General features: G+C 54.8%; 1 protein-coding gene across 1 annotated transcript in view; it reads right to left on the reverse strand.

The window, feature by feature from the left end:
- LOC135404684 (zinc finger protein 721-like) overlaps positions 1–26,583 on the reverse strand; it is a 224,785-nt gene that overhangs the window by 24,644 nt on the left and 173,558 nt on the right. Inside the window, exon 5 of the mRNA XM_064639422.1 lies at positions 8,108–8,779. Coding sequence (XP_064495492.1) covers positions 8,108–8,779 — 672 coding nt within the window. The remainder of the gene's footprint in view (positions 1–8,107; positions 8,780–26,583) is intronic.

The raw sequence follows: 26,583 nt of genomic DNA on the forward strand, positions 1-26,583 counted from the left end.
TAAGTTATTGCATTCTTTAACATGCTCTCCCTTCAAATCAAAGCATACCTAGTGATGGTCAGACAGATGTCTCTGCACTCTCAAAATGTTCAGACAATTTTTAGCTTGAATCTTCTCTACCCTCACCCATAACACAAGAACTGCAGAAACTACAATACCTATTTCGAATGTCCCTTTGCTCACATGTGCATATGCAGGTCACAATATATAGTCAAATCACAATTGCTATGGATATTATTAATGTGTCGAACTGTGGGGTTTATTAACTGAGACAGGGAAGCAGATATGTTTCTGAATGTTAGTTCTTTCTCTGTGTCCACTCAATCCCACACACCTCAAGCCCTGCACCCACACAATATATTGGGAGTGTTTTAAGATGGCTTTTAATTGAGCCAAAGAGGAAGAAAAAAATTAGTTCAAACCTTGCACCAGAGCCAAAAAGACATGTGCCCCGATTTTATTGAAATGCATCTACTCTAAGAGGCTTATCTAAACTAATCATTCAAATTAACTGTAAGAAGGGACATTCAAGAAAGCTCCTTTGGGGAGGTTGGGGGGGACAAAGCATTCACAAAAAAACCCCCAAAAAACACCAAAAAAAGCCCAACCTAACACCCAACTTATCGTCTCTTTATATATTTTATAAAAAACGTGTCACTGTAGTAAAAGATGTAGAAACTGCATTCTTACATTTCTGAAGCTGTCTTACACTATACACAGTGCACTGATCTATAAACCATATCTGAAAGGGGACCCTCCTCTGTTTATTTTCTGTTATTTACCCCGGAACATCGCAGTGGGTTTTCCCTGCGCCCCCTTCCCAAACTGTGCTCCCCCAGCCAGGCTGTTTGCTACTTCCCGTATCATTTCAGCACCGTGCGATGGCCGCCATTTCCTTTTCCTGCCTGGCTCAATTCCCCCCAGCCCTGCGCTGTGCAGGCAGTAAGGACAGCGAGTGGGCATCTCCCTCTAGCACACTGTCACCTCCCGAGCAGCCTCTGCGCCGCTGCGGCCGGGGCGATGCGGTCCCTGCTCTTCCTGGCGGTGCAGGGAGAGCGGCTCCGGCAGGCAAAGTTCTCCCCAGTCCATGTGCGCCCAGCCTTGGAACAAAGCCTTGGAAATCTTTGATCCATACACGGGATGACTGGAACCATCACTTACATCAGGGTTATCTCTATGTGCTGTCTTTATGTCATCTGATATCTAATGCATGGGTTTTAAAACAACAGATTAAAGGGGTTGCACTTTTTAAAGGTGCAAGGAACACTCAATTCAACCCTCCCAGTTGAATCAATAACACTCCAATAAATACCCACATCAGAAAAGCATCTCTTTTTAGTCCTGAAAACCAGAAGAGGGACTTTCCACGTGGGTGTCCTGTCATCCAGAACTAGAAGGGAAGAATTCAATAGAATAAAGAAGTCTATAAGTGTTCTGTCCAAGATCAAGGTGAGATTCCCCTTCTTCTAATATTTCACTGACCTAGGAAGCAAGAATTTGGCACAGAATTAATACCGGAGAAAAATGGGACCAGTGAAAGATCCTGAGCTCAGGAGAACCTGACTGTGCTGGGGAATCAGAGCTTTCACCCTGGGAAATGAACTGCTCTGAAAGAGTGGGAAGAAACCAGGAACAAAGGCTGAGTTCAAATGCTCAAGAGTAAACAACTCCTTCCTCACCAAAAGGTCTGAGCTCCCCTTAACTCATCTCTAGACACCCATGGAAATAAAACAGCCTGACCTTGAACTCAAGGGAAACGAAGACAAATTCCACAGCTTTAGCTGGAGCAAGGCTGGGGGAGGGATGTGTCACACCTCTATGACATCACATGTTCCCCATGACATCACATCCTTCCTGTGACAGCACACCTGCCCTATGACATATCTCCCATATGACGTCACATCCATCATATGACATCACATCTCTCCTGTGATTACATATCATCCCTGTGACGTCACATCCTCCCCAGTGAAATCACAGCTCTCCTGTGACATCACATTATTCCTGTGACATCACACCTCCCCGTGACATCACATATCTCCTATGATGTAACATCCATCATATGACATCACATCTCTCCTTTGATATATCATCCCTGTGAAATCAAATCTCCCTGTGTCATCACAGCTCCACTATGATATCACATTCTCCTTTAGGACATCACATCTCCCCTGTGAAATCACACCTCCCCTATGACATCACACCTCTCCTGTGACATCACAGCTGACATCACATCCATCATATGACATCACATCTCTCCTGTGATATCATATCATCCCTGTGCCGTCACCTCCTCCCCTGTGACATCACATTCTTCCTGTGACATCACATCTCCCCTATGACATCATATCCATCATATGACAACACATCTCCCCTATGACATCACACCTCCCCATGACATCACAGCTCCCTGACATCACAGCTGATGTCACATTGATCATACGATATCACATCCTTCCTGTGACATCACATCTCCCCTATGACATCACATCTCTCCTGTGATATATCATCCCTCTGACATCACATCCTCCACGTGACATCACAGCCCACTGTTACATCACACCTCTCCTGTGACATCTCATGCTTCCTCTGATATCACAACGCCCCTATGATATCACATCCATCCTATGACAGCACACCTCTCCTGTGATATCATATCATCCCTGTGACATCACACCTCTCCTCTGACATTACAGCTCCGCTATGACATCATATCCTCCCCTGTGACATTACATCTCTCCTGTGACATTACAGCTCTGCTATGACATCATATCCTCCCCTGTGACATTACATCTCTCCTATGACATCACAGCTCCCCATGACATCACACCCTTCCTGTGACATCACATCTCCCCTATGACATCACATCCATCATATGCCATCATATCTCTCCTGTGATATCATATCATCCCTCTGACATCACACCCGCCCTGTGAAATCACATCATCCCTGTGACATCACAGTTACTGTATGACATCACATCTATCCTGTGACATCACATCTCTCTGATGACATCACACCCACCATATGACATCACATCTCTCCTGTGATACCATATCATCTCTGTGACGTCACATCTCCCCTATGACATCACATCCTTTCCATGACATCACACCCGCCCTGTGACATCACATCTCTCCTATGACATCACATCCATCATATGACATCACACCTCTCCTGTGATCTCATATCATCCCTGTGCTGTCACGTCCTCCTCGTGACATCACATCATCACTGTGACATCACAGCTCCCCTGTGACATCATATCCTTCCTGTGATATCACATCTCTCGTCATATCATATCATCCCTGTGACATCCCGTGCTCATCTGTGACATCACACCTCCTGTGACATCACATCTCTCTTGTGATATCACATCACTGTTGTGACATCAAGGCTCCTCTATGACATCATATCCGTCATATGACATCACATATCTCCTGTGACATCACATCCAGTGACATCCAGATCCATCCCAAGGTTGGGGGTGTGTCAGACAGGCAGAACCACAAATGCCTGCACAGCCCAGAGCAGTCAGTGTGGGGCTGTGCTTGCTGCTGCAGAGACCCCCAGGGAACAAACACAGGCAGTAGGTTGGGGGGTTGTGTGTGTGTCCCTAAGGAGGACACTTGCCTTATTATTGCTTATTATGTGTAATATCTTACAGATCTATCACACAACACCTAAGGATGGATTCTATAGAATATGTGCCAGAGATATTTGGGTTGGGTCTGGCTGAGCTGCAGTTCAGATCCCCACAGCAGCCCTCCCAGGGCTGGGCTTGGCATTGGCAGCTGGAAGGGGGTTGAGAACACCCCAGTGTTTTGGCCACTGCTGAGCACAGCACCAACACTGGGACATTCCTTCCTTAGCTGAGGGCAAGAGCCTGGCAGGGGACCCAAGTAGGCCAGCTGAGCCCAACTGACCCAAGGGACATTGCAGACCATGGGAGGTCAGCTCAGCTCTAAAAGCTGAGGCAGGGAGCAGGAGGGGGGCATTCATTGTCTGATGGCTGCCTGCTGAGGAACCGTCCCGCAGACCCAAGCCCTGCTCCTCGGGAGTGGCCGACCATGGCTGCTCATGGGAAGCAGAGAACAAACCCTGATGTCTTTTGCTTTAAATAAACTGCCTTATCTCAACCCACCAGTTGTTTTTTTTTTCCACCTTACTCTCTCCCCTGACCTGCTGGGGAGTGATAGAGTAGCTGGAAGGGCACCTGGTGTCCAGCCAAGGTCAACCCACCACACACCTGAACACTTCCAGAGACTCCACCACCTCCCTGGGCTACTCGTTCCAATGCCTGAACATTCTCTCAGTGGAAAAAGGGTTTTTTTAACACCTAATCTGAACCTCACCTGATACAGCTTTAGGTCATTTCCTCTCTTCCTGTCACTAAAGGCTTTGCAGAACAGACCAACCCCCACCCCACTAAAAACCCCTTTCAGGTCATTGCAGAGAGCAATGAGGTCCCTCCTGAGTCTCCCCTTCTCCACACTCAACAAGCCCAGTTCCCTCAGCCGTCCCTCAGCAGACATGTTTTCCAGAGCCTTCCCCAGCTCCGTTCCCTTCTCTGGACACGCTCCAGCCCCTCAAGGGCCTTTTGGCACTGAGGGGCCAGAACTGGACACAGCACTCCAGGTGGGGCCTCCCCAGGGCCCAGCACAGAGGGGCAATCAGTTCTCTGCTCCTGCTGGCCACACCCTTCTCCACAAAGGCCACGATGCCCTTGGCCTTCTTGCCCCCCTGGGCACACTCTGCCTCATATCCAGCCCCTGTCAAGCAGCACCTCCAAGTCCCTTCCTGCTGAGCAGCTCTCCAGCCCCTCTGCCCCCAGCCTGGAGCATTCCAGGGGGTTGTTGGGAGCCAAGGGCAGGCCCTGACACTTGGCCTTATTGATCCAGCCTGTCCAGATCCCTCTGCAGAGCCTTCCTGCCCTCCAGCACATCCACACTCACACCCAACGTGGTGTTGTCCACGACTTTCCTGAAGGGGCACTCGATCCCCTGTCTCAGATCATCAATAATGATGTTAAACAGGAGCAGCCCCAATCCTGAGCCCTTGGGAACCCCACTAGTGACTGGTCCCACCTGGATTTCCTTCCATTCCCCACCACTCCCTGGGCCATCAGACACTTTGTCACCCAGCAAACAGTTCCCAGGCAAGCCATGAGCAGCCAGTTTGTGCAGGAGATGCTGGGGGAGATGGTGCCAAAGGCTTTCTGGAATTCCAGAGAGACACATCCCCAGCCTTTCCCTCAGCTGCTGAGCGGGTCCTTTGTGAGAGAAGGAGATGAGGTTGGTCAGGCAGGACCTGCCTTTCCCAACCCCACACTGGCTGGGCCTGATCCCCTGGTTGTCCTGCCCCTGCCATGGGATGGCACTGAGGAGGATCTGCTGCATCGACTTCCCTGGTCCTCAGGTCAATGGGACAGGCCAGGAGTTGCCCAGATCCTCCTTTTGGCCCTTCCTGTGCATGGGCATCCCATGTGCTTGTTGCCAGTCAGCTGGGACTTGTGCAGTTGTGCAGCACTGCTGGGGAATGAGTGAGAGTGGCTTGGCCAGCTCTTTCTCCAGCTCCCTCAGGACTCTTGGCTGCATCCCATGTGGGCCCAGGCACTTGGGGGGGTCTCACTGGCAGAGCAGGTCACTGACCATTTCCTCCTGCATTGTGGGGGCTTCACTCAGCTCCCCATCACCAGCTTCCAGCCAAAGCCTGCCTGCCAGGTGTCCAAGGGGTCAGTTCTGCTGCCCCCTCCTTCCTTCCCCCACAATGGAAAACTCCCTCATTTTGGGTCCCTGTGCCCCAGACGGCTCCGACCACCACCTCACCCACCAGTCCCACAATCATGGAATGCTTTGGGTTGGGAGGGGCCTTAAAGAGCATCTCAACATCCTCATAGAAAAGAATTCCTTCCTACTATTTCCTCAAACCCTGCACTCGATCCGTGTGAAACCACTGCCCCTTGTCCTGTCACTCCAGGCCCTTGTCCAAAGTCTCTCTCCATCTTTCTTGTTGGCTCCCTTCAGGCACTGGAAGGCCACAATTAGGTCACCCCAAAGCCTTCTCTTCTCCAGCCTGAACAATGCCAATTCTCTCAGCCTTTCCTCACAGCAGAGCTGCTCCATCCCTCTGATCCTCTTGCTGCTCCCCTCTGCACTCGCTCCAACAGGTCCATGTCCTTCCTGTGCTGGAGCCCAGAGTTGGAGGCAGCTCTGCAGGTGGGGCAGCATTACAGCCACGCATGTTCCAGCAAGGACATGGTGGAACCTCATGGAACAAAGGACCATTGTGACACTGCAGGGCCTTCTGGAGCCAAAGGAGCCCTGGGATACTGAGGAATCTCATGGAATCAAGGGACCACTGTCACCCTGGGAAAAATCCTGGAATTCAGGGCCCATTGTGACACTGCAGCTCCCCATGGAACAAAAGGAATCCTGGGACGCTGCAGAAACTCATGGAACCAAGGGACCATTGTGACATTGAGGGGGCTGATGGAATCGGGAGTCCATTGGGACAATCCAGGGCCTCATGAAATCAAAGGAATTCTGGGACACTGTTGAATCTCCTGGAACCAAGAGTTCCTGCTGACATGTGTGTCCTCCTGGAACCAAGGGAGCCTGGAGATATTTCTGAACCTCCCAGAATCCAGGGGCCATTGGGACCCTGCAGAACCTCCTGCATTCAAGTGCTCCTTGTGAAACTGCAGGCTCTCCTGGAACCCAAGGATTCCTGGAACACTGCAGAGCTCACAAAGCCAAGGAGCCACTGTCCCACTGCAGCTCCTTCTGAAGCACAAGGGACCCTGGGACAATGGGAAATCTCCGAGAATCCAAAGGGCATTTTGGGTTTGCAAGGCCTCATGGAACTAAAGGAACCTTTGGAGACTGGGGAAGCTCATGGAATCCAGGGGCCAATGGGACATGTGGGGCCTCCTGGAAGCAAAGGAACCCTGAGAATTTCTGTGGGAACAAGTTAAGGCAGCAGCAGCTGCATTTAGTTAATCAGGATCCAAAAGGAGTGTTTTGGCCTTGACTGGTGTTTTCCATCAGGGAGTGCTGTTTGCCAAAGTGGAAACCACTTGGAACGCTCTGCATGACCAGCCTGTGTTTTTCTCTGGTGGCTGAACACAGCCAGCACATGAGGGGAGGGGAATGTGTGGGATCAGGGCACTGCTTTTGGGCCATGCTGGGAATTCCAGAGGACTAAAAGACAAAGCCCAGGCACTGTTTCCAAAGGAAACCCAATAAAAGGGGGACGCCGGAAAGATGGGAGGACAAGTCCCAAAATGAAACTCTGTGTGTGCAGCCTCATTTTTTCCATCAGTGCCCACAGGAGAGGGGGCAAAAAGTATTGGTTGGGACCCCTAAACTGTTTTGGAGGAAAATTGGAGATTGAGGGGACAATGGGAAAGTGGGAGGAACAGGGAGAAGGGTGGAAAAGGGGGGGTGGTCTGGTGAGTCTGATGGTCCCATAGGTGTCTTTGGACACTGGGGGGCTGAGAAAGAGGGGTGGCCCCCCTCAGCTCCCAACTTCCTGTGGGGTGCTGGGGGCTGCTGGATCCAATCTAAGCCTTGGATTATGCCAACAGTTTCAGTTTAGAGGAATTACAGAGGTGTGACTGAACCACTTTAGTCCCCCAGGTTTTAATGATGGCAAAACAGATCTATTGATAGAAAGGAATTTATTTACAGTTACAAATGATCAGACAGAAGATCTTCATCAGAATTACTTACTGCACAATAGAAACACTAAAACTAAGAGGAGTACAGCATAAGATAAGACATTGCTCTACACTAAATCAATTGTTGAAGCAATTCTACTCAAGCTGACACAAAAGCAAGAATTCTTAATTAGAGATGGATGGAACTCCCCCAGACCAACACTTGTGGAGAGATCTCTGCTCTAAACTTCCAGGACTGACCCCCCAAGAAGGGTTCTGTTGGAAGAAGCTGCCCCTGGGAAAGGGGACTGGCCCTTTGTGGTTGAAAGGGATGGACTGACAGTCACTGGACTCCAAGGGTTGCCTCACCATTGGGGGGTTCATTCTGGGTGGAAGCAGCAGACAAAGCTCTTCCTGCAGTCGGGGAACTTGTACGGTTTGCCTTACCAGTGGGTTTGTTGGTGTTTGGTTAGGGTAGAACTGTGGGGGAAGCTCTTCCCACACTCCCCACACTTGTAGGGCCTCTCACCGGTGTGGACACGGCAGTGGGTGCTGAGGTGAAAGTTGTACTTGAAGCCCTTCCCACAGTCGGTGCAGCGGAAGGGCCTCTCATCTGTGTGCGTCCGCTCATGTGTGAGGAGATGTGAGGTGGTCCTAAACCTCTTCCCACAATCCCCACACTTGTAGGGCCGTTCCCCGGTGTGGATGCGTTGGTGAATGGGGAGGTAGGAGCTGTCACTGAAGCTCTTCCCGCATTCTCCACACTTGTAGGGCCTCTTCCTGGTGTGGATGTGCTGGTGGGTGCGGAGGTGGGAGCTCCGGCGGAAGCTCTTCCCACATTCCCCACACTTGTAGGGTCGTTCTCCAGTGTGGATGCGCTGGTGGATGAGGAGTTTGGAGTTTTCCCTGAAGCTCTTCCCACATTCCCCACAAGAGTAGGGCCGTTCCCCAGTGTGGATGCGCCGATGGGTGTGGAGGTGGGAGCTCTGCCTAAAGCTCTTCCCACATTCCCCACAAGAGTAGGGACGTTCACAACTGTGGATGTGCTGGTGGGTGCGGAGGTTGGAGCTGTAACTGAAGCTCTTCCCACATTCCAAGCACCTGAAGGGCTTCTCTCTGCTGGGAGGCTGATCAGGGACCACCAGCTCAGAGCTCTGCCTCAAGCTCCGGCCGCCTTCCCAGCACAGGCTGGCTCTTTCCTCCTCAGAGCACCCTGGGATGGCTTTGGAGCCCCTCCTGTGGGGGGATCTCCGGCCCTTTTCCTCCCCGCTGCCTTCCTGCGCCGTGGAGCCCTTCAAAACGGCCTCTCCCACCAGGGTCTCACGGGGGGATTTGTCCTCCGGGCTCTCCGTCCTCAGCTCGGGGCCTGGGGCAGGAAGCAAGAAGGACAGGGAGGGGATTTGCCTCCGGCCCACAGGGAAGGCCAAGGACATCCCCCCAACTCCGGCCCCGGCAGGACGGCGGCGCCAGCGGGGTTGTCCTGCAGCCGGGGCCATGCTCGGCTGACAGAGCCAGCACAACACCCGCCCAAAGGGACACTGACTGCCTCCTCACCTGCCTGGGGGGCCCAAGGCATCTTCCTCTTCCTCGCAGCCTCCTCCTCCATCCAACCAAGCTTTGGGAAGGACAAATCCTGATGGGGGGAAAACAAGGGCTGAGCGTGTTGGCTTGGGGGTTCCTCCTGCCCAAACGTCCATCTCTAGAGCTCATCGAGCATCCTGTGTCCATAAAAACCTCCAAACCACCAAGATTCAGCCCAGAAAAACCCAAACCTCCGAGATTCAGGCAAAAACACTCAAAAATAGCACAAAGACCCTCACCCACCCAAACTGCAAAAAGCTGAGGTTCAGCTAAAAAACTACTCCGAAATATGAAGGTTAACCTAAAGAAATTCTCCCAGGTGTTACCCCTCTCTGGTCTGTCCTTTCTGGGCTTGGAAACAGCTTCCCTTTCTGAGATGCTGGGGGTCCCACTCAGGGATGCTGGGAGCATTGGGGGTCCCAAGGGTCCTTTCTCCTCTGACTCTCGCCTTCGGGATGCCAAGTTCCCAGACATTCCCCCTCTCCAGGTTCTCCACTTTGTTGTCCTGGGGATCCCAGGGGTCCCCACTGCCAGGGTTTTCCCTTCTCTGGGCTCCTCCTCCAGGCTGCCGGGGGTCCCCCAGCTCCGGCATCTCCCCACTCCGCCCTCCACACTCGGCAGCTCCCGGGCTCCACACCCACCCCCGGCACTCCCAGGGGGCCCCAAACCCGCTGTGTCCCCCCCTGTCAGCACCGGGCTGACAATGGAGCCGGCGGGGCCTGACCCTGACTATGGACCCGGCGGGACCTGCATCCCCCCGCCCACCACCGCGGCTCTGCCACCAACCCAGCCCGGCACCCGCAAAAAACACCTCTCGCCCACCCCCAAGAGCCCCGAAGGGCACAGCCCTGCACAAGGGCCAGCTGTGCCCAAGGCAACCAAACAGTCCCACAAGCAGGGGGACACCAGAGGCTGCCCCAGGGAAATGAGAGCAGGGAGCAGATCGAGCCCCCTGACACGTGGGTGGGCTCTGGGTTCAGCCTGACCAGGGGCAATTTGGCACCAACAGCACGGCCCCGACCGCTGGCTCAGCACAGGGGGCCCGAGCTCCCCCCTCTCCAGGCTCTCGGAGCTCTCACAGCTCCCCCCTCTCTCCAGCCTCCCCCGCTCTCCAGGGATCAAGGCATGGGGACAGAGAGTGATCTCCATGGCAGCCACGCTCCACGCTCCTGCTCTCCTCCCACTCCTTAGCCCCCCTCTCCAACCCTGTTCCCATTGGCCCACAAACCCTGGCTCCCCCCAGCTCCCTTTGGGGGTGACCCACCATCCCTCACGCTCCCTTTGGGGGTCCCACCCGCTCTTTTCGCTTCTCTCACCCCTTTCCCATCGTGGCCGCTCCGCTCACCCGACAGTGGCAGGAAGGGCAGGGACAGGGGCGGAGCAGCAACAGCAACACCAGGAGAACAACCACCCCCCACCATCCCGCTGGTGTCCGGGAAGGGGGAACTCATCCCGAATATCCTGGGGGGAGTGTGGGGGATCGGGACATACTCGGGCTGCCAGCACAGATTTCCCTGAAAAGTCTGCACTGAGTCAAGCTCTGCAGAGGAGATTGTGCCCCATGGATGGGATTGCAGAGGCTCCCTCAGGTCCTCAGCAGGAATCAGCAACCAGGAATAAACACAAAAGGCCCCCCTGAAGATTTCTGGGGGAGTGTCCTGTAGGGAGGGGACAGTGTCACCCCACCAGGGCAGGGCTGGCAGGTGGGAGGCTGCTCCAGGGCTCTGCAAGAGGCCTCGTGCTCTGCTCGGCCCCAGCACTGCCTGGTACCAACACTCCCGGCTGCCCCCGGCCCTGGGCAGCTCTGCTGCCACAGGCTGTGCCCTCACCGTGGCCCTGCAATGGCCCTGCCTGTCCCTCACCCGTGGCCCTGCCCGTGGCCCTGTCCCTTGGCTCTCTCTCTGCCAGCTCAGTGTGGGGCACACGGGCTGGGGGTCCCTCCCAAGCCCCCCGGGCAGCCGGCGTTGGCTGGGGGGATGTGAGGGCTGGGCCTGCTCAGCACAGCCCCGGCCTCGTGCCCAGCGCCTCTTTCCTGACCCACACAAGAGCTTCCCGGCCCCCCCAGGGCTCCCCTGCTGCTGCCTCTGCTCCTGGCCCTGCCTTTGCTGCTCCCTTGGCTGGGGCAGCGGCTGCAGGGGGGGGATGGCAGCAGCTTCAGCTCCACGGCACTTCCTGGGGGGAGCTCAGCCTGGGGGGACGGGCAGGGACCTGATGGGGATGGACAGGGGCCCAGCAGGGACAGCCAGGGCCTGCAGGGGAAGGCACAGGGACAACCTGGCCCCCCACACTGCCACAGCTGTCTCTGCTCCTCCTTGCAGGCTCCGTGGCCAGGCACAGTTTGTGTTCCTGGGTGCCCACCATCTTAGCACTTGGAGACGCTCAAATCAGCGCCCGCAGCTCTGCAGCAAAGCCCCAGCTCACCTGGCACACAGGGGATGGACACAGCACCTTCTCAGGGATGGGCACTCACAGCTTTGTCTCTGCCCCACCACTGGGCTCTCCTTCCTCAGCAGCACCTCTGCCTTGCACTTATTCTCAGCCTCACCTCAGGGACAGCTCTGGGCTCACCTCCGCGCCACTTCTCAGCCTCACCTCAGGGACACCTCTGGGCTCAAGGACAGGAACCTGCAGGGAGGGGACATCAGGTGCAAGCTGAGGGCTGCCTGCTTGCACTGGCCTCTGGGCTTCTTTCTCCTTCTACAACCAGCCCAGAACTCAGCCTGCTTTTCTAACATCACACATTTACAGACTAACCTTGGAGATAGATATGGACAGACATCTCTATCACCCTGGGGATAGAGCCTCAAGCATGTGCTGCCATAGGAATGGCAATCACAGAATCACAGAATCAGCCAGGTTGGAAAAGACCTCCAAGATCATCAAGTCCAACCCTTGATCCAACCCTGCCGTGCTTCCCAGACCATGGCACTGAGGCCACATCCACTCTCACCTTCAACACCTCCAGGGACGTTGACTCCACCCCCTCCCTGCCCAGCCCATTCCAAGGCCTGATTACTCTCTCGGCAAAAAATTCCTTCCTAATATCCAACCTAAACCTCCCTTGGCACAGCTCAAGACCCAGCACTCTTGTCCTACTGCTGCTGCCTGCCAGAACAGCCCCACCCCCACCTGGCTCCAACCTCCTGGCAGGGACTTGCAGACAGTCAGGAAGTCTCCCCTGAGCCTCCTCTTCTCCAGCCTCAACACCCCCAGCTCCCTCAGCCTCTCCTCACACCACTTGTGCTCCACTCCCTTCCCCAGCCTCGCTGCTCTTCTCTGCACCTGCTCCAGCCCCTCCAGGGCCTTCCTCAACTCAGGGGCCCAGAGCTGGACACAGCACTCCAGGGGTGGCCTCACCAGCGCTCACTCCAGCCCAACAATCACTTCCCTGCTCCTGCTGACACACTCTTCCTCACACAGGCCACCAGCCATTGGCCCTCTTGGCCACCTGGCCACACTCTGCCTCCTCTTCAGCTTTCTGTCCATCCACACTCCCAGGTCCCTTTCTGCCTGCCTGCTCTCCAGCCACTCTGGCCCCAGCCCGGGGGGCTGACGGGGCTTCTTGTGGCCAAAGGGCAGGACCCGGCCCTTGGCCTGCTGGAACCTCATCCCCTTGCAATCAGCCCATGGATCCAGCTGGGCCAGGTCCCTCTGCAGAGCCCTCCTGCCTTCCAGCACATCAACACACCCCCAGCTTGGTGTCACCTGCACATTTGCTGATGAAATGCCTGGTTCTGCAGCAGCTGCAGATGCTCAAGGGGCAGCAGGACCAAGTCAGGGGCCTGGGGGGGTCTGGGGGGCTTTGGGGTCTAGGAGGGTCCTGGAGGAGCTGAGGCGGGCTTTGGGGATTGGGGGTACAGACCAGGACAGACCAGGACAGACCAGTACCTCCTCACTGCTCCCCACATCTCTCCTGGAGCTGGGCCACGTTGTCGTCTGACACCTGAGCCCCCCCAGTGCCCTCCCAGTACAGCCCAGTGCCCCCAGTACAGCCCACTGTGTTCCTGTCCCAGGGTGCCGGGTGACCCCTTCTTTGGGAGGGGCTGGAAGGGATTTGAGAGTAGGCTGGGGGAGATTTGGTGGGGAGGTTGGATAGGAAGTAGGGGGGTTTTGGGGTGCTTTGGGTGCATTTAGGGGAGTTAAAAGGGGTCTTGGGAGGGCAGAGGGATCTGTAGGGGGAGGAGATTAAAAGTAAAATGGGGGTTGGGAGACATTTGGGAGGGGTTAATGATGTCTAGGGGGAAAGAGGAGGGGCAGCACCAAGAGCATGTGAGTCCTGATACCCCCCTGGTGTTCCCAAGACCTTCTCGGTGTCCCTAAATCTCCCCTTAACACCCTGAGACCCCCCTGGTGTCTCCAATGTCCCCAGGGCCTCTCCATGGCCATAATTCCTCCTAATTCCACTGTCCCCATACCCCACCCCACTGTCCCCAAACCCCAGCTCTGATGTCCCCAGCCTTCCATCTCACCCCAGGAGCCTCCCCTGGACCCTCTGACACCAAAATCTTCCCCCTCCCCCCGCTCACAGAAAGGCCAAGGGCATTTGAGGTCACACTGGGGACAGTCGGGGGGCTTTGGGGGGCCCTGGGGGATTACTGGGGGATACTGGGACACATTGGGGAGGACCAGGGGGCACTGGGAGGACTGGGGCATTACTGAGGACACTGGGAGGGCACTGGGAGGGACTGGAGGGAACTGGGGCACACTGGGGGTCACTGGCAGAGAACTGGGGAGTTACTGGGGGATACCAGGACACACGGGGGGACACTGGGAGGTTACCAGGCCATACTGGGGGGAACTGAGTGCTCCCTGGGATACATTGGGTGGTCACTGGGGGGTTACTGGGCCATCCTGAGGGTCACTGGGAGGTTATTGGGATATACAAGGGGCACTGGGATCCCCTTACCCGGATTCAGTATATCTACCCCCTCTGATTTTGGGGAGCATCCCTAGGACCCCCTCCCTGGGGGCTGGGGGACCCCCTAAACACACTGCTGGGCTTTAAGGGACTCCAAAAAGTCCCCTCAAAACCCCCGAAATTCCCTCAGAAATCCATTCCAGGACCCATCGAAATCTCCTCAAGGACCCCCCAACTCCCCTAAGAGACCTCACCCACCCCCCCGGACCCCCTAAACTCTCTCAGTGACCCACAAAACACACCTGGGACCCCCCCAAGCCCATTCAGGGATCCCCCCAGTCCCTCTAAGGGAGCCTCAAAGCCGTCTGGAACCCCCTAGAGACCACAAAAACTGCTGCAAACGTCACCGCAAAACCCAACCAGGACCCCCAAACCCCCTCAGAGATCCCCCAAGCCCACCTGTGAGCCCCCAATCTCCTCAGTAACCCAAACTCCCTGAGAGACTCCCAAACCCCTTCAGGGACCTTCAACCTCCCCCCCCCGGGGCCCCTCAGGACACCGAACCCCCTCAGGGACCCCTCAAAATCTCCTCGGGAACCTCCGAACTCCCCCCCTAAGCCCTCCCGAGCCCTCCAGCCTTTCCACCCCCAGCCGCGCTCCCCGCAGCCCCCGAGGGGATCCTCAGACCCCGCTCCCCCCGCAGACCCCCCCAGCTCACACACCCAAGCGCAGCTTTTCCCGGGGCCGCCGCCCCCGAATCCCCCACGCGCCAAAGATGGCGCCCTTCGCGCGCTTCGGGTGGAGACACCCCCGCCGCAGCCAATCAGCGCGCGGCCACGCCCCCTGCCCGCCCTCCGCCCCGCCCCCGCCTCGCGCGGGGCACCCCGGGAGATTCCCCAGTCAGTGCCCGGGAACAGCCCCGGCAGCGCAGCCCCCAAGGGCACACGATGGGCTGTGGGCTGGAGAGGACCCTCCTCAGCCTGGGCAGCAGGGCTGCAGGGGGGGATTCCCTGACCCTCCCCAGATGGGCCCTTCCTGCCCACCAGCTCCTGCTCCAAAGGGCTCCCACACACCCTGGGCCACTTGTCCCACTTGGGCACTGGAGCTGCCCCAGGGCATCTCTGGGCAGTGGCCAGCTCTGGGACTGCTCTGGCAAGTCATGGCCTGAAGCCACGAGTGTGGAATTTAGGAGACACTTGAAACCTCTGGAGAACAGAATTCTTGGTAATTGCTGAAGGCTTCCAGGCCAGCATTGCCAGACTTTTGATTTTTTTTTTTTAATCTCAACAATTTTTCTCCACTTGTTTTCATTGACAACACCTTCTATATATTCTATTAAGCTGATTCTTTCATTGTCTACATGAATAGTTTTGTGCAGCTACTTATCAAAGTAAATATCCCACCAGTGAGTCAATTATGGAAACCTGGCTCAGAGGAAGCTCCTGATTTTTGGGGCACCTTTCATCTCTCTAATTTTGCCTCTTTTGTTCTTCCTCTCCCTATTTTTGTCTTGAAAAAGCTCTCCAGGATGTGTGTGCCTGGGAGTGTTTTCATCCTCTGAGCTGTGCCCTGTGCCATGGGACAGGGGACAAATGCACCTTCCAGAGAAATCTGCCCCTCCTGCTCACAGAAGCCCTCTGAGTGCCCAGGTGAGATGGTGCCCAGGCTGCTTTGCTGGTGTGGAATGAAAGGGCCAGGCCAGAAAGGCAGAGGAGGGTGATGGAGGAGACAGGGCCATTTGCAGGGGATGTGTGTGAGGCTGGGGAGATGAATGTCCCTGGGCCAGTGAAGGCTGTTCCTGGAGTCACCCCAGAAGTGTCAGGGCTCTGACAGGGCTCCAGAGGGCATCCTCAGTGCCCCTCCTCCCTCCACTTTTGAGGGGTCCCACTCCCCTCCCACTCAGTTTGGGGTCCCACCACCCCTTCTGTCCCCTCTGACCCCCCTTTTCCCACTGACCGCCCCCTTCCCACCCCCCACTCACCCGAGAGCTCCTCGCCCGCAGCCGGGGGGGCTCCCAGCACCTCCAGTGCCCAGAGAAGTCCCCCCAGAGAAGGGGTTGGGTGGGATCCTGGGTGGGCTTTGAGTATGTTTAGGCAGTCCTCCAGAGCCTGTGTGGAGGTTTAGGGTGTTCAAAGTGTGCTGGGTGCCTTATTGAGGGGCAGGTGCCCTCCCAGAGCCCCCCCAGAGCGGGCTGACAGGGGGGAACACAGAGGGGTCCCCATTCCCGATCCATCCCGGGGCCTGTTCTGCCCCCCCCCCCCAAACTCGGCTCCACCCCTTGGGATTCCCCCAAGCCCCTTCCCCACTGCCCCCCAATAACCGGAACTGGGGAGAACTGGGAAGCTTTCCTGGGATCAGGAGTGACAGCAGGGGAGGGGGGGACACACGACCCCCCCAAAATCCTCACAGGGACAGGGGGGGTCCAGGCTGGGCCCGAGGCCCCGGGGAGGGGCTGCAGCCGCCGCCGGCTCAGGAGCTCTGTGGGGAGAGAAAAGGGGGTGACACCGGGGTGGGGGGTCCCCGGGGGGGCACAGACGCTCTGGGGGGACACACGACCCCCTGGGACCCCCCTCACCTTCTGGCGCAGGTAGAAGCCGAGCCCCAGCGCCAGGGAGACGAAGGCCAAGAGGAAGCCCCCGGCCCCTCCTTGGCAGCAATTGCTCAGGCTGATGGAGCCCGGCAGGGCCGGGGCCGCCGGCGGTGTCCGATCCCGGCAGGAAGCGGGGAGGGCCCCGGGGAGCGGCGGCGGCGGGCGGGGCCCTGGGGGAGCCGCCCCGAGGGGTCCCCGCCGCCCGTGGCACTGAAGGAGCCGCCCCGGGACGGGCCCTGGCGGGGGTCGCCAGAGAGGGGGGGCGAGCTCGGAACGGAATCAGCTCCGGAGAATAAACCAAGGGAAACCAAAGGGCCGCGCCGGGGGAGTCTCCGCCGCCCCGGAGCTAAAAGAGCTGCCCCGCGGGACGGGCGAGGAGGGGCGGCGGTGAAACAGTCGCCCGGGGTGTGGCGAGGGAGGCGGGAATGGGATAAAAGAGAGAGAATAGAGGGAGAAATCGCTTTGTCTCCCCCCTCCCTCCCCACCCCAGCTCCCTTTTGTATACAGATAAAACCAGAGATCAGCATGTGATCTCTATCAGCATGTGATCTTCTATTCCCCCTTTTCCCTCAGGGGAACAAAAAACAAAAAAGAAAACCTTGGGAAAGAGGGGGGAAAGCCAACATTGGAAAACTATCTTGTTTGAGATAAGTTATGCTGCCAAAGGAAAAGCTGACTCCAGAGGTGCCCCAGCCCTGCAGAGCCCCCACCCTGCCCACTCACACACTTCAGCTCAACATTGGGGTTTTCCCCTCCCTGGCACTGCCCAGTCCAGCCCCTCCCTGGTCCCCCCATCTCCCTGCCCCTGCCCCAGCCCAGCAGAGCAGCACACTCAGGTCTGGCCCTGCAGCAGGACATGGAGGCCATGGAGCTCAGGGACAGGCCCTCTGGGTCTGCAATGCTCAGCACATCATCAGCTCAGGCAGCTCCTGCAGCCCCAGGGCCAGCCCCGCTCCCCAGCACAGCAGCAGAGAATCGGCCCCGGGCTCCTCAGGCCCCATTTGCCATCTCCGGGGGCACTGGCCACCACCAGCACCAGCTGGAGCAGCCTCAGCCCCTCCAGCCCCCACAGTGGCACCCTGAGGGCAGCACACGGACTCCAGGGAGAAACCAGCAAGGCAAGGACCCTCTGGAGAGTCTGCTCCTTGGCCTTGTTCTTGAGAGCCCTGGAGAAGAAGAGCTGAGGCTTCAGGCTGTGCCCGGAGCAAATGGAGCCCCTTGTGTGGTGGAAAGAGTGCAGTGGAGCCCAGCTCATGCCAGCAGTGCCATGGCCACAGGACTGACCCAGCCCAGCCCAGGGACCAAGGCCCAGAGCACTGAGGCCTCAGCCGAGGCCCAGAAGGGGAGGGGGGCAGGAGAAAAAGAGCAGCTCTCAACAGGCCAAATGCTGCTGCTCCCTGGCACTGCTGCTGTGCTGGGACTCTGTTTCCCTGCCCCTCTGCACACAGGCACTGCCCTGCCAGACTCATCAGAGGTCTCAGAAGGTTGAACTCAGAGAAAACAAGTCACTGAAGGATCCCTGACTTTGTTTCAATGCATTCCTCATTTACACAGGCTCTGAGTTAAATTCAAGATGTAGACAGTGACCCAGACATGGGATGAATAATCAATCTTCACTGTACACAACTTTATCCCAGGAGAAAAACCCCATGAAAACCCTAACCCAGCACCACAAAACCCTGAGCAGGCAGGCTGGAACAAGGAGTCCCATTCTGAATGCTATGGAAGAGAAAACAGGCCATTTGTGCCTTCAGAAAAGCATCCAGTCATCATTTCCCTCAGGGCATCCTTGAAGCAAAAGATTTCTTAAGAGAGATGCCAGAGCTTGGCAGCAGGCTGTCCTTCTCAGCTTGGAAAATCTCTGCTAACTTACCTAGCAATGGTACAAACCCCCCACGTTAATGTTGTCAAACAGCTGCACCTGCAGGATTCATGTTCCAGCATTACCTAATGCACAGTTATCACACCTCGTTTTAAAATTAAAGGAGAGGGAAAAAAAAGTGGGGGGTGGGGGGAGACTCCCCACCCCAGTGATCCATCAAGTGTACATCCTGGCCACTGCTCCCAAGAAATTTAATATATGCTAAAGAGATATAAAAACACATCAAAAGCTTTCAGATATAAAAGTGTTTCAGAAGCTAGATTTTAAGATTGCCAAATGGGTTTTTGCCAGATTATAAAGTTGACTGAAATGCCAGGATACTGCATTTTGGAAGCAGCAGCAGCAGCTCACATATTGCCTTGTATTGGTGTCTGAAGTGTATTGCTGATTCCAAAGCTGGACTATCATCATCTGTGGGGGAGAGTAGATAAATAAATGAATAAAAATTCACATTCCCTACCAACCCTGCTGCCTTGAAGCACTCTTTTCAAGTGTGGCCTCCACAGGAAAAATAAAGTTAAGACCACTTTATTTTGATTATAGTGCTTTCCCCTGGCAGGAATTTATATTTCAGTTAGAATCTTTGAACCATTCCATTTTCAGTGAGGCATTTTTATATTTACAATTGACATCTTCAGAGAAGAATGAAACCTTTGAGCAACAGTTCTGAAGCATGAAGGTTGCCTGCAGGATATACTAAAATTATTTTACATCCCAATGGAGCCTGTTGTTTTTAGCTAAAATTTAATAAACCTTAAATCAATGACCTTTCTTTTACTGAAAGCCTGCCCTTTGGAAAACTAACTTTCCCGAGAAACATATTTGGGTGAATAAATGCCAAACAAAGGGCTATTGAAATCTAAACATTTTGTCAATTTATAGCTTGTGAACATTTAGTTCCTAAATTCCCAACTGCTACCTAATGTACAGAACAGTGGTGCCTTGGTTGAATCACATATCATTGATTTCAGAGTGTCACAGGGATCTCATTGACAGGAATCAATTAGAATCCAAAATCAATCAAATATGTTCATGCACTATCATTCAGCGAATTTGAATATCCCCAAATTAATTGTAAGCATGTGAAAGAACCTAGAAACAAATTTTGAAAAGGTACAAAAATAAAAATCAGTCAACTTTGAGAAGATAATAGTGCATCTGAGCATGTTTCATGCCTGCTGGGGTAAGTTAATGGTGAATCACACCTTCCCTTCCCAGCACAGGCTGAGATATATTCTTTTTGGAACATGAAAATACCCAGGGACTGAAGGCAGAGGACACACCAGTCAATGATCCAGCATTATTTTATGAACAGCCTGTTACACACCCAATATCAAACATGCTGCCAGGATATTAAAAAATGCACAAGGATGTGACACTCTGAAAAACTGCACATTGTGAGTTAGCCACTGCACTTCAGGGAGAAAGAAAGGAGAGAATTCCTGAATCTCTACCAAAAGCAGGAATAGATGTGGCCACTGATCCAAAGAGCAGTTACAGTTGCTGAGGACTCCTCTCTGAACACATTCACCTGTAATTCTGTCAAGGTAATAAATCCTTCCACTCCTTACAGCACACTCAAAAGCACCCTGCTATTTAATTTCAATGGAAAAATGGCCCAAAGTGTCTAAAACATTTCCTTTTGCTCATGTAAAAGTGCTGGCATTTTACTTCCTTCCTGATAAGCCAGTGCCAATGGACCTGATCATTCTTTTCTTATTCAAAGCACATCAGTAGTTCCAAAGCACTCTCCATCTTATCAGGTGTCTGAACAGCACAGTTACTGAAAACAGTTTGTCCTGCTCCTCTCTCCTTCTGCCAGGCTATCAGATAAACCCAACTAACTCTCTGTATTTACACACAATCCAACATAAGCTGTGTCTTCAACCCACTGTAGCCTGTTTCTGGCATGTTACAGGTTTGCTGCTTGACATTAGTTGTACCCAAAACAGCAGCAGTGAATTAGCTTAGAACAAAAATATAGTCACTCCATAGCACAGAACACAAAAGGGACACAGGATAGGAAAAAAAAAAAGAGAAACCTTTTGTGAAGGAAGAATGATCACTCTCATCTCAGTAGTTCACAGGTATTTATCTGGTGCTACTTGAAAAAGAGCATGGAAGCAGCAGGATTCAAATGCATTCAAAACAGACCTGACACAGGCCTCAAGAGTAGAAAAATAATTTCTTTTTTTTGTTTATTTTATTCTCCTGTCCTCTAGGAACTGTCTCTGATTTGCAAGGGGTGAGAAAGTGAAAGGAAAATGGTTACAGCATCTGAAAGCATTTAAATGCCTTTACAGTTTTTGTCTTTAACAAGACTGATTTTCATGATCCAACCTTCATTTGGCACTAAAAGACCCCCACAAAAACAAACCAAAAAAACACTCTCTCCCAAACAAGCCTCTCAGCAACTCTCCTTTTCATTCAGTGTCTCAGATACAGAATTTTCAGTGCTGACTACTGAGGAATAACACAAGATCAACTCCTTCAGAAGGGCCACAGCTTTGAAGGTTTTGCTTCCTGCCCAGCCCTAGGGAATAGGCACAGCATCTCCCTTCCTTCTTCTCAGGATGACAGGATATCCTCGGGATGAGCCCAGTGTTGGAAGAGTTAAACACTAACCTGGCTGTGCCCTGGGCACTCTCAGCTGGCTAAATGAAAAGTTCTGGAAGGCCAGGAGAAATCCTGAGTTGCAGCTCTTTGATTAAGTACAGCCTTCTTTAGAAGCTGAAGCTCCAGCCCCTGAGTGGAGGCTCCTTCCCACCACTTCTCCCACTGACAGACCCCCTGAGCAGTAAAATATCAAACATAAAAAGACAGTGGCATTCATCTTCCACAAAGACAGGACCAAATCCTGCACCCAATTTGATGACAGAAAAAAAATTTAAAAGGAAATAAAGAATACACAGAAAATTTCTTGATCCTTTGTTACATTTCCAGTATATGGAGAACTACACAAACTGCCAGTAGCAGAGTGCTCAGAGTACATAAAGGAGTGTGATTTCACCATTTTGTTAAATATTGGTTTTACTAGATTTTCGTGTCTTGTATTTCTTTGAAAATATTCACGTGTGAGATTGAAAAAAGTGTTTCTTTCAAAAACAGCTCTAGAAACCAACCCAGAAACAGGGGGAGAGGGGTGAAAGAGCAGCAGTCACACGTACAAGAATGGTCTGAATAAAGCAAGTCACCTCCTGCCCACCCATCCTGGCACCTGCTGGGAAGGAATTTTGGAAATGCTGAGGAACAAGCCAGCACTACATTTTAGATATGACTTTTTCATCTCTACATCTACAGGGCTTTAAACTGTTTCATGTCTGTAAGGGGGGTACTTTTGAATTAGATGATCAATGGAGCATAGAGGCGTGAGAAAGGAATCATATTAGGATGTGAAACCAGCCAGAGTATGGTACAATGTAACTTCATGGCACAAGCGAATTGTAAGGTCCATTGTGCTTTTTAGCAAGTCAGCTTGATATCCCCTATTATCAGAGCTGAGTTCTTCCTTGGTTTTGCTACATATTGCAAGACAGATACATCTACCCTTGAAACACAGTGATAGAGGTCATACATAGGGGTGAGAAAGATGATGATGGGAGGAAGATTCTGTGGGCAGGGGTCGCTGGCCCCTTGCCCTACAGCAGGGCATGCACAGACTGTTGCTATCAGGTGATGAACAGGCGGGGTTTGGCTGCCACTCAGGCATCACCTTATACTGCGTGCTGGCCTTACGTGGTGTAATGTAGAGCCTTTAAAATGGGGTGTCAGGACTGCTGGGGTGAGCGATCCTCATCCTGCCATGGAGACTGTGTTGTTCCACCGGGACGCCCGCTAAGCACGGGCACCGACCAGCTGCTGCAGATCCTGGCAGCCCTGGCCTGTCTGTGTGGGTAAGCACAGTTTATTGACAGGAAGCAACTGAGAAAGCAAATGTTTTATATCCTTTTTTAATATCCTTGTAATTCCCTTTTTACTAGTTAATACTGTATTAAAAGCCACTCATAGTATTGTTTTAATATCCTTTAAATGTTCCTTTAATTCCCTTATTACTAGTTAATACTATAATAAAAGCCGTTCATAGTATTGTATGAATGCCAACTGATAAAGCAGGTTTTTTGTATTCTTTTTTAGCTTTTGATTCTCTTTGCTAGTTTTTATTCTCACTGCAATAAAAGATTTTTTGTAGTGTTTGAATGTCTGTTGCACTTGTTTTATTCCGGGCATGTATTCAAATGAACTAATACACAGGGGCACAGCTCTTTGGGGCAGGAGACGGGCAGCAGCCTTGCCAGGACTCGGGGTAGTGGCAGGTCTCCTTGGGCCAGGACTTGCCACAGCTGCTGATTTGGGTGCAGCCCTGGCCAAAAGGCTCCCAGCAGCATTGGTCCCCTTGCCCACACCTTCCTTCTCGGTGTCAGCCCCCCTGTTTAGGATGGCCACCAGCCAGCACTTCTCCCAAGGAGGCCGTGCCAGCTTGTGTGGAAGGCCCCGTGCCCTTCCTGCTGCAACTGAGTCGGCGGCCGAGGGGGCTCCTTGTGCTGCCGTGAGCAGGCACAGGAGGGGAGTGTTTGCTCATTTCTTGAGCCGTTCCTACAGTTCAGGTCCAGCCAGATTAGATACTTCAGAGAGCGGATTCCCTCCAAGGTGGGGCAGGTTGGCGGGGCTGGGGGAGGCCCCAGGCCACGTGGCACTGTGTCCCAGGGCCCTTTGTGACACGCTGGGCACGGCCGGTGGGATGGAAGGGGGCAGGGTGTCCAAGGGCCCTTTATGACCCGCGGTGACAGAGGTGCTGCTGGTGACACGGCCACAGTGTCAACAGTGCTCCTCGGAGCAGGCGACGGGACAGGACGGGACAGAGCGGTGCTGTGCGGAGCCCCCGCGCAGCCAACTCGTGCCTTGCTGACCCGGAGCGTTTTGGAGGATTTTCTCGCTTTCAGGTGACCTCGAGGCATTTCCACAGGATTTGGAGACCCGGAGTTTCTCCGAGGTGTCTCTAATTCCTGTGGCAGGTGCCCTTGAGACCCTTTTGCAGGACTTGGAGACCCGGAGTTTCTCCGAGGTGTCTCTAAGCCCTGTGGCAGGTGCTCTTAAGACCCTTTTGCAGGACTTGGAGACCCGGAGCTTCTCCGAGGTGTCTCCAATCCCTGCGGCAGGTGGCCTCAAGGCCATTCAGCAGGACTTAGGGCCCGGAGTTTCTCCGAGGTTCTCTTTCTCTCTTGCAGGTGCCCTGGACACCAGACTGTGGCATGGCAGGGAGACGCTTCAGCCTGCTCAGGCTGTTCCGGAGGAAGAAGGAGGAGGAAAGCCCTGGGGCTGCTCCAGCACAGCAGCCTGAAGAGGTGCAGCAGGTGCAGCCCCCGCAGGAGGGTGAGTGCTGGAGCTGGGCCACAGGGCTGGTGGCTGCAACCCCCTTGGCCTCATCCTGTCCCATCCCCTCTGGACATGCCCAGGGAAAGGGAGGGGGGCAGAGGGGCTGAACTTCTGGCAGCCGTGCTCCATCCACTGGGCATCCCGGGGCTGGCCCTGCCTGTGGAGGCCAGGCCTGGGCTGTGTTCTCCGGCCTCTCCCGCACACCCTCAGCTCTGAGCACGCTCGCTCTTTGCCAGATGCAGGCCAGGAGCGGACAGAAGAGCAGCTCCGTGCCCGTGGCCGCTTCCGCAGGGCAGCACAGGTACCTGCAGCCATCCCTGCCTGGGCTGGGCCTGCTCTCACTGCTCAGCCCAGCACCGCTGTCGCAGCCCTCCAGGGGACATCCCTCTCTTCCCTGCCCTTCTTTCTCCTGCAGACATTTATGAAATTCATGGGCAGTCGGCGTAGAAAGGCCAGGATCACACCAGCTGATGTCCAGGCCCAGCCTGACACCATCCCGACCCAGGTGACAAATCCTGATGTCAGCACCGCGTCGACTGCTGCCCCAGCAAAGTGTGACACCGCAACCACTGATCACACAACCCACTGGGACACCACGTCCACCGATGATGAGTCAAACTGTGACTCTGTGCTGCCTGGTCTCACGGAGGAGGCCGACGCCACAACGACGGAGGGCGTGGCGAGCACTGACGCCGCGCCTGTTCAGCGCCTGGCCGATACCCCCAGCCTGGAGTTTCTTGAGGAGAGAGCTGTCTCTGCTGAAGTAAGCAGCCTGTGGCCCCCCAAGCTGGGTGCGCCGGGCCCCCTCAGCCTTTGAGGCTGGCACAGTGTGCTGGGAAGGGAAGCATTTCTCCGTGGAAGCTGGGCAAGTTGCTCACTCTGGCAGCTCTCCACTTCTCCCCTGTGCATCCTCCAGGCCAGACTGTGGGACCTGGGGACCTGGGGCTGCTCAAGGCATCTCCAGTCCCTGGGGCAGGTGCCCTTGAGGCCAGACAGTGGGACTGGATAAGGCGAGGCATTTCCCAGGCTTCTCTCTTGCAGCTGCCTTCAAGGCACGACTGCAGGACTTGGAAAGCCAAAGCTTTTTTAATGGCATCTCTGCTGCAGGTAGCCATAACACCAGACGGAGACATGCAGCAGAGACCCCCTACGGTGCCCAAGCTGGCCTGGGTGAAGAAGGAGGAGAAGGAGGAAAGCCCTAGGGCTGCTCCAGCACAGCAGCCTGAAGAGGTGCAGCAGGTGCAGCCCCCGCAGGAGGGTGAGTGCTGGAGCTGGGCCACAGGGCTGGTGGCTGAAGTCCCCTTGGCCTCATCCTGTCCCATCCCCTCTGGACATGCCCAGGGAAAGGGAGGGGGGCAGAGGGGCCGGGGCTGATCTCCCGGCAGTCGTGCTCCATCCACTGGGCATCCCGGGGCTGGCCCTGCCTGCTCCTGGAGCCCAGGCCTGGGCTGTGTTCTCCGGCCTCTCCCGCACACCCTCAGCTCTGAGCACGCTCGCTCTTTGCCAGATGCAGGCCAGGAGCAGACAGAAGAGCAGCTCCGTGCCCGTGGCCGCTTCCGCAGGGCAGCACAGGTACCTGCAGCCATCCCCGCCTGGGCTGGGCCTGCTCTCACTGCTCAGCCCAGCACCGCTGTCGCAGCCCTCCAGGGGACATCCCTCTCTCTTCCTTGCCTTTCTCCTGTAGCTGGTTTGCAGATTCATCAGGTGCATTTGGCATGAAGAGGCCACTTTCATGGCCACTTGGGACACGGCAAACTCGGACCTCTTCAATGCCCAGACCAGCGCTGCCCTGCTGGATTTGCTTGTGGAGAATGGTGTCTACAAAGCAAAGCAAGTAAGAAGCCTGTGGCCAGGGCTCCAGTCCCCCAGGGATGCTGTGGCCCCTCACGTCGGCTGCTCTGGGTCCCCTCAGCCTTTGAGACCAGCAGAGATTGGTGGCAAGGGGAGCACTTCTTGGGGGAAGCTGGGCAAGTTACTGGCTCTGGCAGCTCTCCAACTGTCCCCCGTGTCCCCTCCAGGTGCCGGCCATAGTCAGGTGCATCCACCAGTGGCTCACGTCCAATGTGTCTGATGAGCACAGGCTGGACAAGACTCTGGTCCTGCTGACCAAGGCACACCCCATGGATGTTGCAGTGACCCTGCTGCGCTCTGCCCCAGCCTGTGACAGGTATGGGGCCCACCTGCCTTGAGGGCTCACCTGCCTTTAGACTCCATCCCCCTGGACAGTCGTTCCCAAATGGGGTGCCAGAGACATGGAGACTTCCAGGACACTCCATCTCCTCTCTTTGCCAGCTTTGGCATGTCAGCCTCCAATCCTGAGGCCAGCCTGCCTCCCTGCCCCACAAGGCACCGTGGCTCTGTCACCTGGGCCCCGCAGCTGCCCAGGCCACAGAGCTGTGTCCCAGACCCCCCTGAGCCAGAGTTGTGACTCCACAGAGCTGCTCGCACCATGTGGAAGACGCTCATCTCCTCCAGATGGACTAAGGAGCCGGTGCTGCAGATCCTCTTCCATGTGCTGGAATACTGGCCAGCGCACAGGAGACGCACCTCTGATGGGGATGAGAGGGATGTCTTTGCCCTGGCTGTGAGTTTCTTGAGCTGGCCTCTGCTCGCCCCCAGGTTGCCTCTGGGATGCCTTT

The sequence above is a fragment of the Pseudopipra pipra genome, chromosome W (assembly GCF_036250125.1).
Source record: "Pseudopipra pipra isolate bDixPip1 chromosome W, bDixPip1.hap1, whole genome shotgun sequence".
In the NCBI taxonomy this organism is placed as follows: domain Eukaryota; kingdom Metazoa; phylum Chordata; class Aves; order Passeriformes; family Pipridae; genus Pseudopipra; species Pseudopipra pipra.